We start from the raw sequence: 13,487 nt of genomic DNA, 5'->3' as shown, positions 1-13,487 counted from the left end.
ATCATCCTAGGAAGTAATCCCTGTGGAGATTCAGAATCCTGACTACCACAAATATTACAGCCACAGCTACCAGGGATCTAACAAAAGTAATTTCTTGCAACCAAAGTACTTGGCACTAACAATTGATTCAACTTTAGAAACTGATACAATTTAATCAGTAGAAATGACATTAAAGATATTAAATAACATCTGTTTTGCACTCTAAGATCCATGGAACTTTTCCATCTGACTTGCAGCTGAAACCTTGTAATATGTGTTGTCTCCTCCACTAGAATGTGAGCTCTCTTAAGAGTAAGAATTGCCTTATTTTTTCAATTTATCCCCCCAGTGCTTCATGTAGTCCTTTGCACAGAGCAAGCACTTAATAAACAGTTGAGTTTTTTCATTCATTTATAGAGACAATGACCTTTTGTTGGTCTATGTATTTTTGTCATGTATATTGATAGAAGCAATTTTCTCAGGATGTGACTTCCTTCCAAAGCCATCTTTTGGATATTTTCATTTGGATTTCTTGATCACTGACCATACAAAACTTGTTTGTTGAATACTTTTGTCTTTTACCTATATCAATTTGCTTTTGGCTAGTTTTCTGGGCCTTAAATAATTCTGATTTAATTTTTGTTGAATATCATTTTATTACAAAAATAAATGTTCTTGTCTTTTGAGTCAGACACTAAAAATAAAATAATATAATAATGACTACAATACCTTAAATATAAATCCTCACCTGGGAATCAGATGACTTATTGTCACACTTTTTCCCTACCTAGTTTTCACAGTTTTAACTATAAAGTATAGACCAAAAAGGAACCCTAAATGATACATTAAATGTTTCTTATGGTAAAATGTTGCCTCAGGAACAAACATATGCTTTTAGTTCGTTTTTGACATTTCTGAAGAATAAGATTATTCTTAGCTTGACACCATTACAGATAAATATGGAAGTCATACTGATAGCGTATTAAAAGAGATTAGGTTTATCAGCACTGAAAACACACAGACATTCTGTTACCACATGTGGGTTGTTCATCCATTTTATATAATTAATATTATACCATTAATATATACCATATCTGGTCTTACACATTTATTCAATCAATCAATAAGAATTTTTTTAATACACTGTATAAGGTGATATGGAAAATGGAGAGTGGCATAAAGTCTTTGACTTCAAGGAGATTTTTATGGGGTTGGGGTATCATGCTAGATACTTAAAAAGTCAGTTTGTGATTCAAGCCAACTTGGATAAATGTCAAATGAATGATACAGACAGTACTGTGCTCTTGGCTTTAGGGAAGAGAAGATTCTCTTAAGGCTGAGGTGATCAGAGACATCTTTGTCAAGGAGTTGGATATTAAACCTTGAAAAATGGGTAAGACTACATTAATTGAAGGAAAAGGCAGAGAACTGAGTAATGTATTCTTTCACAACTATCGGAAAAAAAAACCATAATCTACCTGTATTAAAACCAAACTTCCTTTCTCCCTTTCTCCCTCTCTCTCTCTCACACACACGTGCATATGTATGTATGTACATATGTATACACATGTATACTGTATGTATAGGTATATGTATGTGTATATACCTACATATAGATATACATATACACACGTGTGTGAGAGAGACAGAGGGGAAGAAGAGAGAAAGAGAAAGAGGAAGAGGAAGGGGAAGGGGAAGAGAGAGAAAGAAAGAGAGAGAGGGAGAGAGTTAGGTAGCACAGGAGAGTGCTGGGCCTGATGTTAGGACACATTTTTCTGAGTTTAAAACTGGCCTCAGATGCTAGCTCTGTGACCCTGAACAAGTCACTTAAACTTGTTTACCTCAGTTTTCTAATCTGTAAAATGAACTAGAGAAGGAAAAGCAAAACCAATCTAGTGTCTTTGCCAAGGAAGCCCCAAACAGGGTCACTAAAAAATCAGACACAGTTGAATAACTATGGAGATATATATATATATATGCATATGTATATATATATATGTATATATGTGTATATATATATGTGTGTGTGTATATGTGTGTGTGTTTACATAATATGCATATATTAGAGTGATAATAGACAGATATTTTAATTTTCCTGTCTGCAAACTGTTCAAGGTTTACTCTGTTTTTGTAGCCATCTCTTTGAAGACTCTGTGAGCAGCAATTATAACCCTAAGCACTTGGAAACCAAGTGCTTTAATAGTTTTTGCATGGAAGAAGGATTAACTTTGCTCTGCTTGGCCCCAGAGGGCAGAACTAAAATCAATGGGTAAAGGTTGCTGAGGTGGTTTCTGCTGAACGTAAAGAAAACCTTTTAAACAGTTAAAGATCTCCCAAAGTGGAATGGGATGCCTTAGAAAGTTGCTCATTCCCCTTTATTGGAAATCTCCAAACAAAAAGGGAATTCTTGTTCAGGTATGTGTGAGATTTGATGGTCTCTAAAGTCCCTTCCAATTCTATGATTGTATGAATCAGAGGACAACATTAGAAGTATGTAGAGTGAGAAGGATCGAACATTGATCAGTTCAGATACAGGGAGAGGACTACATCTTGTCACGATGAAGATACTGAGAACAACTGAAAATGTCAAGTTACCAGGTTATTAATGTAACCTAAATGACATTCTGTGCTTTGCCTGTACTAAGTAGTCCTCCATATATTAAGAGACTGCTAAAGATGTACCTCAAATGGTGCGGAAAGAACAGTGTAGTAATAAAGGAGAGGCTATGAGTGATGTTCATTTTGTGGTGAGGAAGATGAAAAAGCAAAGGAAAAAAGACAGAGAGAAAATAGGTATCCTAACCATGATTTCTGAAGTGAAGCCATTATATGTGACTGTGATCTGTAAACACATTTGCAATTCTTAAGATTCTCTTCACACAGATAGATATTTACGAAAAAAATACAGCTCTAGTTATATTAATATATAAAGCACTTTGCTGTAATGATGTAAGTAATCCTGTGAACATAACAGCAACAGAAGCTATAAAAATTCAAAAGGGGGGTTGCTTTTGGAATCAAAGAAAGAACAATAACTGGGTCAGTTTCCAGGATCATAATAGAAATTACTGTAAGTACAGAAAGGCAGTTTTATTAGAGGCTGCATCTGTTACTAACCAAAGGTCTCAGAAGATGTACTGCTTCCTCCAAAATTTTTATTCTTGGAGTTCTTTAAACTATTAATAACTAATGTTAATTTTAACTTCTCTGGCTTTAATTTCATATATATTTTAAAAAGTAAATAAATAACATACCAGTTACCTGTTGATGACTATTCTTTACTTCATGCTTATGGTTTGGTTTAGTCTATTTTTTTTATCAGAATCTGCGAGTCAACTGTAGAACCAATTAAATGTTAAATGACAATATGTTAAGTATAGTTTTTGTTTACATTGTTCACTTAAAGTTGGAAGAACATTTAGGAAAATTTAATGGCTTTAGAGTTTCAGCTTTTGTATGTGGCTAGAATTTTATTTAATAAGAAATTTACTACAGGATGAAACAAATTGATTAAATTTCTTGCACGTGGTGATTTTGATACTTGAAAGATATAATGGAGTGAACTTTTGATTATCCTTTGTGATAGAAGATTAAGAGTAACATAGATAACATGACAAATCATCTAAATTTGGTATAGAACTCCTCCAGTCCTTACACAAGTAAATTCATTTCTTTTAATCAATCAAGTAAATTTTTTAAGGTAGTTGATTGGTCAAATTGGCTGATTGTTTCTGTGATTGAACTATAGATTTAGTTGGGTCCAAAATAATTATTAATGCAGGTAGACAGAGGATTAATAATTGAAAGAGAACTTAAAGATCATATAAACCAAACCTTTTATTTTACAAAGGGTGAAAATGAGGCCTGGGGAGGTTGTAAACTGCCCAATATCTAATAGGTAACAGAAGTAGTATTTTGAACTGAGAGCCACATAGGGTTATAGGATAATTAGAGGTTATGTAGTTGAATGATCCTCATGATGAAGTAAACTGAGGCAGAGAAAGTGACTTGAGCAAGTTCACAATGGTATCAATTGGCACAATCAGGATAAGAACTCAGGTCCTTTGACTCCAAATCTGGTATTCTTTATACGATGTCATGCTTTTCCAAGTACTAATACACTAATGCCTTTCTATGATTGGTCATAATCCCTCTTAATTTGACTCCTTGAGAAGATCTCAAGTCACAGAGGATTACTCATAGAGCTATATATTAATTCTTGGATCAAAGATTTTTCTGCTTTACATCTAATAAACTGAGTATATTTTGAAGATATCTATAATTTTACTTTTAAAATAAATAGATGTGTTTAGTAACTGATATAGAATATGTAAGTTAGTATTGCCACCTAAGTAGTGATTATTTGATATTTCATTGACATAGAAACATTAACTTTCATTTTATATCTACAGATGATCTACATTATCAGACCAATAGAGGAAAGCATCTATTTACATGTGCATATTCTCTTTCTTACAGGTGAGTACGTTAGACTGGGTACGAGCTGAAAAAATCTATAACCTCTGTGAGGTACTATTTAAAGTTCACAAGGTAAGTATACTCTGGAAATGAGACATTTTCAAGTAAGCAAGAGAGTTTGGGGTTTCAGTTAATAGTGGGGAAAGCCAAATGCTTTGTCTTTCAGATATATCCTTGAATTCAATAAGAAATTTAAAACATTCTAGATACCATCATAATCCCTACAGATTTATATCTATGCTAGTCAAGACTGATGTGTAGTTACTGGTGGCTTTTATTATCAGAAGATATCATACCAATGATATAAATGCCATTTTATCCATGGCATTGAAATCAAATATTCAAAGTCATCTGATTTAGTGTGGATAATTTCAAACTAGTTAATCTCTTGCTGCACAAATCAAATTTTAACTGTTCCTATTAAAATGCCTTTATTATGGGCTCTCTGTCATATCCTAACAAGACCTGTCAATGGAAGGGAACATATCTACAAAATACGTGGCATTATTTTAGATTATTTATCTTTTTTGGAAAAGTTAAGCTGTGTAATATGGAAGCAAAGTTAGGTAAGTTGGGACAATTGGAAAAATAAGACTATTCCTTTGAGGAAAATTGTTTCATCAGAAAGTCAGATCTCAAATTTATAAAAATCACAAATTAAAACATAACATTATATACGAGGAGTTTTGAACAGTGGATCTGAAATGAAAGAATTTCAAATAACATAAAAACTTCAAAACCATTTTATTCAATTTAGAACATTTATGGTTCTTAGTTGGTAACTAGTGTATCTTAATATACACTTAAATAGCATAGCCACTTTGCTATGGGCTGAGAATTTTTTAGAAAAAGATAGCTCTTATCTAGCCTTAAGGAGATTATATTCAACTGAAAGACTACAACATAGTCACAGATAATTAAATGCAAGAGATAGATTGATAGATAGAGAGACAGACAGAGAAAGACAGATAGTAAATCCAAAGTAATAGCGGAGGGGTCGCAACTGGGAAAGTCAGAAAAGTCTCTTGAAAGAGGTGATCTTCAGCTGATCCTTGAAGAGACAGTATATGCTTAAGTACAAAGGTAGGAGATGGAATGTCATGTCTACAGGGCCAAGGATAATAAGCATTTATAAAGCGCTTACTGTGTGCCAAACATTGCACTAAGCAATTTAATATCTCATTTGATCCTCACAACAACCCCATGAGACAGATGATATTATTTCCCCTTTTCACTACTAAGGAAACTTAGGCAAACAGAGGTTTAAGTGACTTAACCAGAGTAATATAGCTAGTAAGTGTATTTGTACTCAGTTCTTTCTAGGATCAGCCCTTTATCAAATGTGTCACAAGCTACCAGAACAGTAAGTAGACTAATTTAACTGGAGCATCAAGTGCGTGGAGGGAAGATGTGTGATACCTCTGGAAAGAAAGCGTGGAGCCAGATTGTGAAGCACTTTAAGTGATTAAAAGAGGTATTTGTATCTTATCCCAGAGGATACAGGAGAGCCACTGAAATTTCTTGGAGGGAAAAAGATAGTCAAAGGTGTGCTTCATGAATAAAGCTAAATGCTAAAATGTGACTCTCAGACTTCAATATAATACTTAAGATGTGGTCTAAAGCAGAGTATATTTGATAGACAGATTAAACATGCAGATAGATAAGTAGATATAGAGACCAATTATTAAGCACATGCTTTATGTGCCAGGTACTATGCTAAGCGTTGGAATACAGATAAAAGCAAATGAGATGGGTCTTACCTTCAAGGAACTCAGATTTTAATAGGGAAAAACAATAAAGGAGAGTTGGAAGTGGGGGAAGGATAAAGAGGTAAGAGGTGTAGGAGAGTAAGTCTCCAGTCAGGTAAAAAGGCCCTAGGGCAAAGGCTTCAGCAGGGTTGGGAAAGTAGTTTGTAAGGAGAAGTCCAAAAAGGGAATTGAGATGTGAATGAGATGACCCACCTATCACACTCACAGTGTTTTACATCAAGCCTTTTCCAACCCCTCTTAATTCTGGTACCTTTCAGTTTTTATTTCTTATGTATCATTTAATGCTTGCCTTGTATATATTTGTTTGCATATTGTCTTTCCCACCAGACTGTGAGCTCCTTGAGGGCAGCCTGTTTTTTGCCTCTTTTTGCATCCTCAGCATTTAGTACAGTGACTGACACATAGTAAGCTCTTAATAAATGCTTATTGAATGAATGAATATGTCAGACTCTTCCTGACTTTTCTTTCCTCATCACAAGTGTTGTGTTACTGAAAGCTTCTCAGAGTGCACTCAAGGTCTCTCAATATGTAATCAGTCATAAGTTTGGGAACATAAGTTAGCATCTCTAACAACACCTTCTAAACCTATTCATTTTGCCTGTTTCAAATGTCGTAGGATCTTTTTTAGAAACTAAACCACCAGGCAAAAATCCATTTTTGTCTAGCATCACTTGTAAGTTTGAGGTTGATTCTCTCCCATCTTTAATTTTTCTAACATGAAGTTAATTTCTATTTCAGGAATTAGAATAAATGCATATACAAAATAACAGACTGTTACTTTTCTGCTTCAATTTTTCTTTATGATCTGTGTTCATAATCCCCCTTCCACAATTAATATCTATCAATGTTTAGTCCAGAAACAAGTGTGAAGAAATTATTTTTTTCTCAGTGGTGTTCTTTTCTCCCTAGAGGTAATTTTTCTTCCACCTATTAAAATTATGTCTATACCAAATTTCTACATCAGCCATGAAATTGATGAGAAAATTACATCAATCAGTGTCTTGATTGCAGTCGTGACTTAAATTATGAACATCATCTAAATAGTGTCTCTAAGACATACCGTTTTAATGATGAAGTGGAATGCAGTCTAAGTAACTTAATTTCCCCACCAAAAAGAAAAATAAATTTGTGTTTAACTTCTTTCAGGTAAAGTAAAACCATCCATAATCTTTCTAAATCATATTTTTTCTATTAAAACTAATGAAATGGAAACATTTGTTAGTTAATGAATTTTCTTTGTATTCAATTCAACAAACACAAATCTATTTCTGTGTGTAAGGCACTGTTCTGTATGCTGGGGATACAAAGGTAAAACTAACAGTCCTGCCTTTGAGGAACTGATTTTCTATATGTAAATACATACATGCCCATGTTATTTTAAACTGGACTTCTTAATTCATCAGGAAAGGAACCTATTTGGGGGTGGGGGGAAAGAGAGGGAGAGAATCTATCTCCCAGAACAGCCAGAAAAACACATGCTCTCTATATTCTTAGAGAGTCAACAGGGGAGAGTAAGGTCAAGTGACTCAGGGTCACATAGCCAGAAGGTCAGAAACTAGCTCTCTCTCTCCTTATACTCAAACACAATACATGCATACATAGAGAAGGAAGGAGTGATGGGAGAGAGAACAAGAACAAGAAGGAGGATGAAAGAAGGGAGGGAAGAGGAGAAAAGAGAGGAAATGAGAGGAAGAGGGGAGAAAGAGGGAAGAAAGGAGAATAGATAAGAATATAGTTATAGATATCTCACATTCTTAAAAACAATTAAATCATAGGTCATATATGTGTGTATATATGTTATGTGTTTGTATGAATATGCATGTATATGTATAGTGTTGTATGTAATATATATACACGTATGTACATGTGTGTGTGTTTGTGTATGTTTTCCCTATATAATGGGCGATGGAAAGAGGGAAGGACTTGGAGTCAAGGGATTTGGGTTTGAATCCTGACTCCAGTGCATTCTAGGCTTATTCCCATGTACGATTCCCATTTTTCCCCAAGCTTTGGTTTCTTCATCTGAACAGTAAGAATAATAATGACTACATTACCTCCCTCACAGGTTTGTATTCTTACATAAAAAAGCAACTACTTATTTCAGTACAATGATCTGTATTTCCCATCAGTCCGATCAACATGTGAGACCTTTCTCCACTGATGTAGATAATAATCTCTATTGTTAGGTTACATTTAAGGATTTTACTGTGTTATTCATGGATATCTGAGTGTGAGGTATAATAAAATACTAATACATAAATTTGTTTTATATATCATATGTTGTTACATATCATATTTATCACATGTATAAATGCATATGTGCTTATATACTATATAATAAAAAGAAGACTGACCTAGAAGTCTAGGTCCTGTGCCTAATTCTTTTACTTATTCACTTTGTGAACTTAAGCAAGTGACTTCAATTCTCTGCTTGTTAGGTTGTTTTGTTTGTTTGTTTTCCTCTCTCTAAAATAAAGAGGTTTTGTTAAATGACAAATAAAGTCCTTTCTCATTCTGTATTCTAATATTTACCTCCTAAGGTCCTCTCAAGCTCAAACATTTTATTTGCTCTGTGTTAAGGTCCCTTCTAACTCTGATATTTTGTACATCTTCCATATCTAAGACACCTTTCTGTGTTCTTAGGTCCTCCCCAGCAATTAAAACAAACAAATAAACTTTTATTCTATGTTTTTCAGCTCTGGCTCGCTGATGACTACTGGTTACAAGCAAACTTTTATCTAGGTCTTCACCAGGACTATGACCTGGAAGACCAACGGCCATATTGCTTCAGTGTCATGGTTGGACAGGGAAAAAGTCATTTTTTCAATGTAGAGCTAGGGAGCGAGCTAGCTGTGTGGGAAAAATCATTCCAAAGAGCCATTTTCATGGAAGTTCAAAGGACAGGGGTAAGTAATATATATTCTTTATTAGTAACCTTTGACCCTTAATAGCCAAAATAGGAAATCACTAAGTCATATATGTTAGATGTTAAAAAATAGTTTTCTTTGTTCTAACAAAGTTCAGTTTTTTTCTGATAACAAAATATTGTTAACAATGTAAGTGTTGGTTAATCCATGGCGGTCATGCTGAGTAATATGTGTGATACCATGGATTACCAGAGAAGTAAAAAGTGAGGAGGAAATATTTAATTTTCATAGTTGGAAAATGACCCATGCTTTTATTGCTATACTTTTGAATTGATGTCCAGTAATGATCTGCTCTTTGAATACAGCCTGAAGTGATGGGTTTGCCTTACATATTGTATGGCAAATTATCTGGACATTCAATTTTCTAGAATATCATTTTCCTTTCTGTTCTGCATAATGATCCAAAAGAATTTTTTTAATTCCCATATTTGTCAGGTGTGGTTGTTTTGTTTTTTTTTTTCCTTACTGATGACAGGAAATAAGTCACATACAATTTCTCATGGAAAGCCTTTGAATTGATAACAAAGAATGTATTAGACTATACTATCAAAAATAATAAAACCCCTTTCAAGAAGGATATGGATCACCAGAAATAAAAATATAACAGTGCATAAATGAATCAAATATATCATAGAAGAGATTGCATTTTTCACAAACAAAAATGGAATAGTTTTTCCCCAACCTTGTGCATTACATCATGGACATGATAAGCATGCTGTAAACCAAGTATTAGTTGTATCTTTCAATGAACTTTTTGAATTCTAATTTATGTCCCATATTTGATTTACTACTCAGGCATGTTGATATACAGATGGAGGTTGAAATAATTTTACATTAGAGGATGGAAGCATAGTGAAACCTGTTTTGTTAATATAAAGGGCAAGTTAGCACAGTGCTTGGCACATAGTAAGTACTTAATGAATGTTTATTGACTGGCTGGTGGGACTTTGTAGTTACAAGAGAAAGGTTCCAATCCCACCCACAACATATCAAGTGACAGTGGAAAGTCACTCAACTTCTTTGAGCCTCAGTTTTCTTATCCATAAACTAGGGACAAATGTACCCCCTGATAGAACTGTGGAATTCCCATGAATTTCTCTACATGAAAATCAGTACAAACCTTAAAGCTTGTACTTTCTGTATATGAAAGTCTATACACTTTGACTGGTATTTTTGTGGGTATAGTGAGATAAAAGTAGGATCATTCCTGTGAATGGCTAAGGTGAAGAATAATCCCTATCTTACAAGCTGTACACTCAAATGTGATAGTGTATATAAAGTGGCCTATAAGCCCTAAAGCTTTATATAAATGCCAGCCTTCATTATTTTTAGCTAGCTATTCCCCACCTATTTTTTCTATTGTGCATAATTTGAACAATTCTCCAGTAACTATTGTAGCATTCTCCTGAGTCTAAGCTTAGTTAAGTAGAATTGAGATAATAGCAGTGAAATTGACATAACTTTGTTCCTGAGGGCATTCAGTTAAATTAGTTATTAGCAATAATGGTAGCAATTGCCTCAATACCTTACCTTTACATAGTGCTTACTGGTTACAAAGCATGGATGTGTGTGTGTGTGTGTACTTACATGCATTCTTGCATTTATGTTTACTTATTTATATATGTACGTGTACATAATCTCAATTAATTCTCACTTTTGAGAGATATTACCTAGCACTGTACTGAGTTCTAGGGAGACAAATAGAACATCAAGATTGTCCTTGATCTGAAAGAGCTCACACTCTACTTAGGGGAGACAACACATATAGGAAATTTGTGGTGGAAAGGCTCAGAGGTCTTTGGAGTTCAGCCACAGACTAGGTGTCAAGGCCTAATAGTCCTTAGGAAACACCAGCAAGTCAGATGTCAACACACAGAGTTCCAGAGGTTATGGCAGAAGAGTAAGACAACTGTTGTATCCCTATTTTACAGATAAAAAAAACTGAGACCCAGAAAAATTGTGATTTTCATAATTATTATAAGACAGAAAAAGAACTGAAGTCTAAGTCTTCTGATTACAAGTCAAGCATTCATCCTATAATAACACATTAATCATTAACTCTATTCCTAACATTATATAAAAGTAAGGAATACAAAACTAATGGTTCTTGATCTCAAGTATTTTATACCCTAATTTCAGGGACAAAATATAAATTAAATTTATTTCAACAAATATTTACTAAGTATGTACTATGCTTAAGGCACTAAAGTATATGAATGTACAAATCAGTTTAGATTTACAATGACTTATAAAACTGTGTTAGTAAGTCTTCATTACTGTTTTACAAATTTCGTCAGGAACTGCTAAGATGTGGTATAAAGGAATAATTACAGTCGAACAGGCATTTTGGGGGGGTGGGGGAATATAAAATTTGAGTCATATTTTGAAGGTGATTTTTTTAAAGTCAGGTTTTGAATTCTGAGGAAGGTGATGTGAATTGCTAGAGCTGAAGAGAGAAGGCATTTCAGGCAGGAACTTCCAAGGGCCGTTGTTTCAAAATGCCTGAGCTAAGCCTTCCAAGATAGACAAATCTCCATTCCTATCTTGAAGCTGTGTAGAGATAAAGACTATACAACCTCACTTGAGTATATTCTAGTATGAACACAGCCTGTAAAAGATTGTCTTGAACATCACTTTTTTTACAATTTCTTAAACAGTGTAACCAAGCACCACCATTAAAGATGTGAGCCCCATTGTGTCATTATTCAGTTGATCACTTGTTTATAAGATTTTTTTCCTGTGGAATTAACCATCAACTGCGATGCCATTTCCCCTAGCATCATGTTTTCATGGTCACAATTAGCAATGTTAGGTTAGGGAAACTACATTTTAACACCTTCATAGTCATAAAGTCATTCCTTATGTTTAAGTGTTCTAGGAGGGGCCATAATGCATTGGAAAGGATACTAGAATTTAAATCAGGACATCAATCAATGAAACAACCAAACATTTATCAATCTTACCTTTTATAGGGAGGAGACAATATGAATATGTAGAAATACTTGCAGGAAGGGACCAAGGCATTGATAACTTGGGGTAACTGGAAAGACCTCATATAGGTTGTAGGAGTTGGACTTAGAACCTAGAAGGAAATTGGGGACTGTAAAAGAAGTTGTTTGAAGTTCTAGGTTTTTGAATTTTTTTTCTCCATACATTACAATTACAATACAAAGGTTTTTTTTTTTCTGCATACATACAATTATAATACAAAAATTCATGCTGTCATGGTCCTTGACTTTAAGGACCCTATATTCTCTTGGGTACAGGGTTAGAATATGTATGCAGAGAAGCATATTACAAATCAAAGACTGAAAAGCCTTGAAAGTGATCCAGGAAAATTGTTGCAGATAATTTGTGTGTATGTTTGTCCTTCGTTACCAAAGAAGATCATGCCATCAGAGAAATGATGACATGGCTTGCACTTGACTTTGTTTTGAGTGAGGGAGGGCTGTGCAGGTCACCAACCTCACTTCTCCAGAGCCATCTGAATCCAGTGACCAGATATTCATCAGGATGACTGGAGATGACCCAGGATGAGGCAATTGGGGTTAAGTGACTTGCTCAAGATCACACAGGTAGTGAGTGTCAAGTGCCTGAGGCGAGATTTGAACTCAGGTCCTTCTGACTCCTGAACTTGTGCTCTATCCACTGCACCACCTAGTTGCCTACAGATAATCTGAGAATAAAGTGAACACTCTAAATGAGGGTGGGACCTCCAGGCCACAGGTTTCCCACCTCTGCTCTAAACTATAGAAAGTAGGTTAGAATAAATGGGTAGAGAATCGCTGGAGTATTCAAAAAAAAGTTTCTGGAAGACACTGGCATTTGAATTTTAGCTTCTAGGCTAAGTAGTATTTGGATAAGGAGAATAGAGGGAAGACAGCCATCTAAGTGAGAAGTAATAAAAGTAATAAATTTGAAGGGGGTATTAGTGAAAGATCTTAAAATTCAGATTTGATACATGGGTCATAGAAGCTAATGTAGATTATTGAACAAAGAAGTAAAATGATGAAAATGGTGATTGCTAAAACACTTTGGTCAGTCAGTCCATAAGGATTTGTTAAGCATTCATTCTTATACTATACAACAATGTAAATGGAAAGGTCAAAAAAAACAAAAACAAAAAATGTCTGAAACTGAATGTTGTGGAATTATAATGATCAAGTTTGTCCTTTAAGAAGAGATAAGAAAATATACCTTTCTCCTTTACTTGCAGAGCTAAGTGACTAGGGTGTGAAATATTGCTTATATGATCAGATTTAATTGATTTGTTGGTCAGTTTTGAATTAATTTTATTGCCTTTTAAAATTTGTTATTGTCAAAAAAATAACAC

The 13,487-nt window shown here is 34.3% G+C and overlaps 1 protein-coding gene across 4 annotated transcripts in view; it reads left to right on the top strand.

Moving 5' to 3' along the window:
* Window positions 1-13,487, top strand: part of SNTG2 (syntrophin gamma 2) — a 668,997-nt gene that overhangs the window by 528,126 nt on the left and 127,384 nt on the right. For 2 of the 4 annotated variants that reach the window (XM_072634327.1, XM_072634325.1), the window contains exons 13-14: window positions 4,459-4,530; window positions 8,924-9,133. In XM_072634327.1, coding sequence (XP_072490428.1) covers window positions 4,459-4,530; window positions 8,924-9,133 — 282 coding nt within the window. The remainder of the gene's footprint in view (window positions 1-4,458; window positions 4,531-8,923; window positions 9,134-13,487) is intronic. The other 2 variants (XM_072634328.1, XM_072634326.1) reach the window with 1 other exon arrangement.

Source organism: Notamacropus eugenii, chromosome 1 (assembly GCF_028372415.1).
Source record: "Notamacropus eugenii isolate mMacEug1 chromosome 1, mMacEug1.pri_v2, whole genome shotgun sequence".
Classification (NCBI taxonomy): domain Eukaryota; kingdom Metazoa; phylum Chordata; class Mammalia; order Diprotodontia; family Macropodidae; genus Notamacropus; species Notamacropus eugenii.
This window is presented reverse-complemented; position numbering and strand designations above follow the sequence as displayed.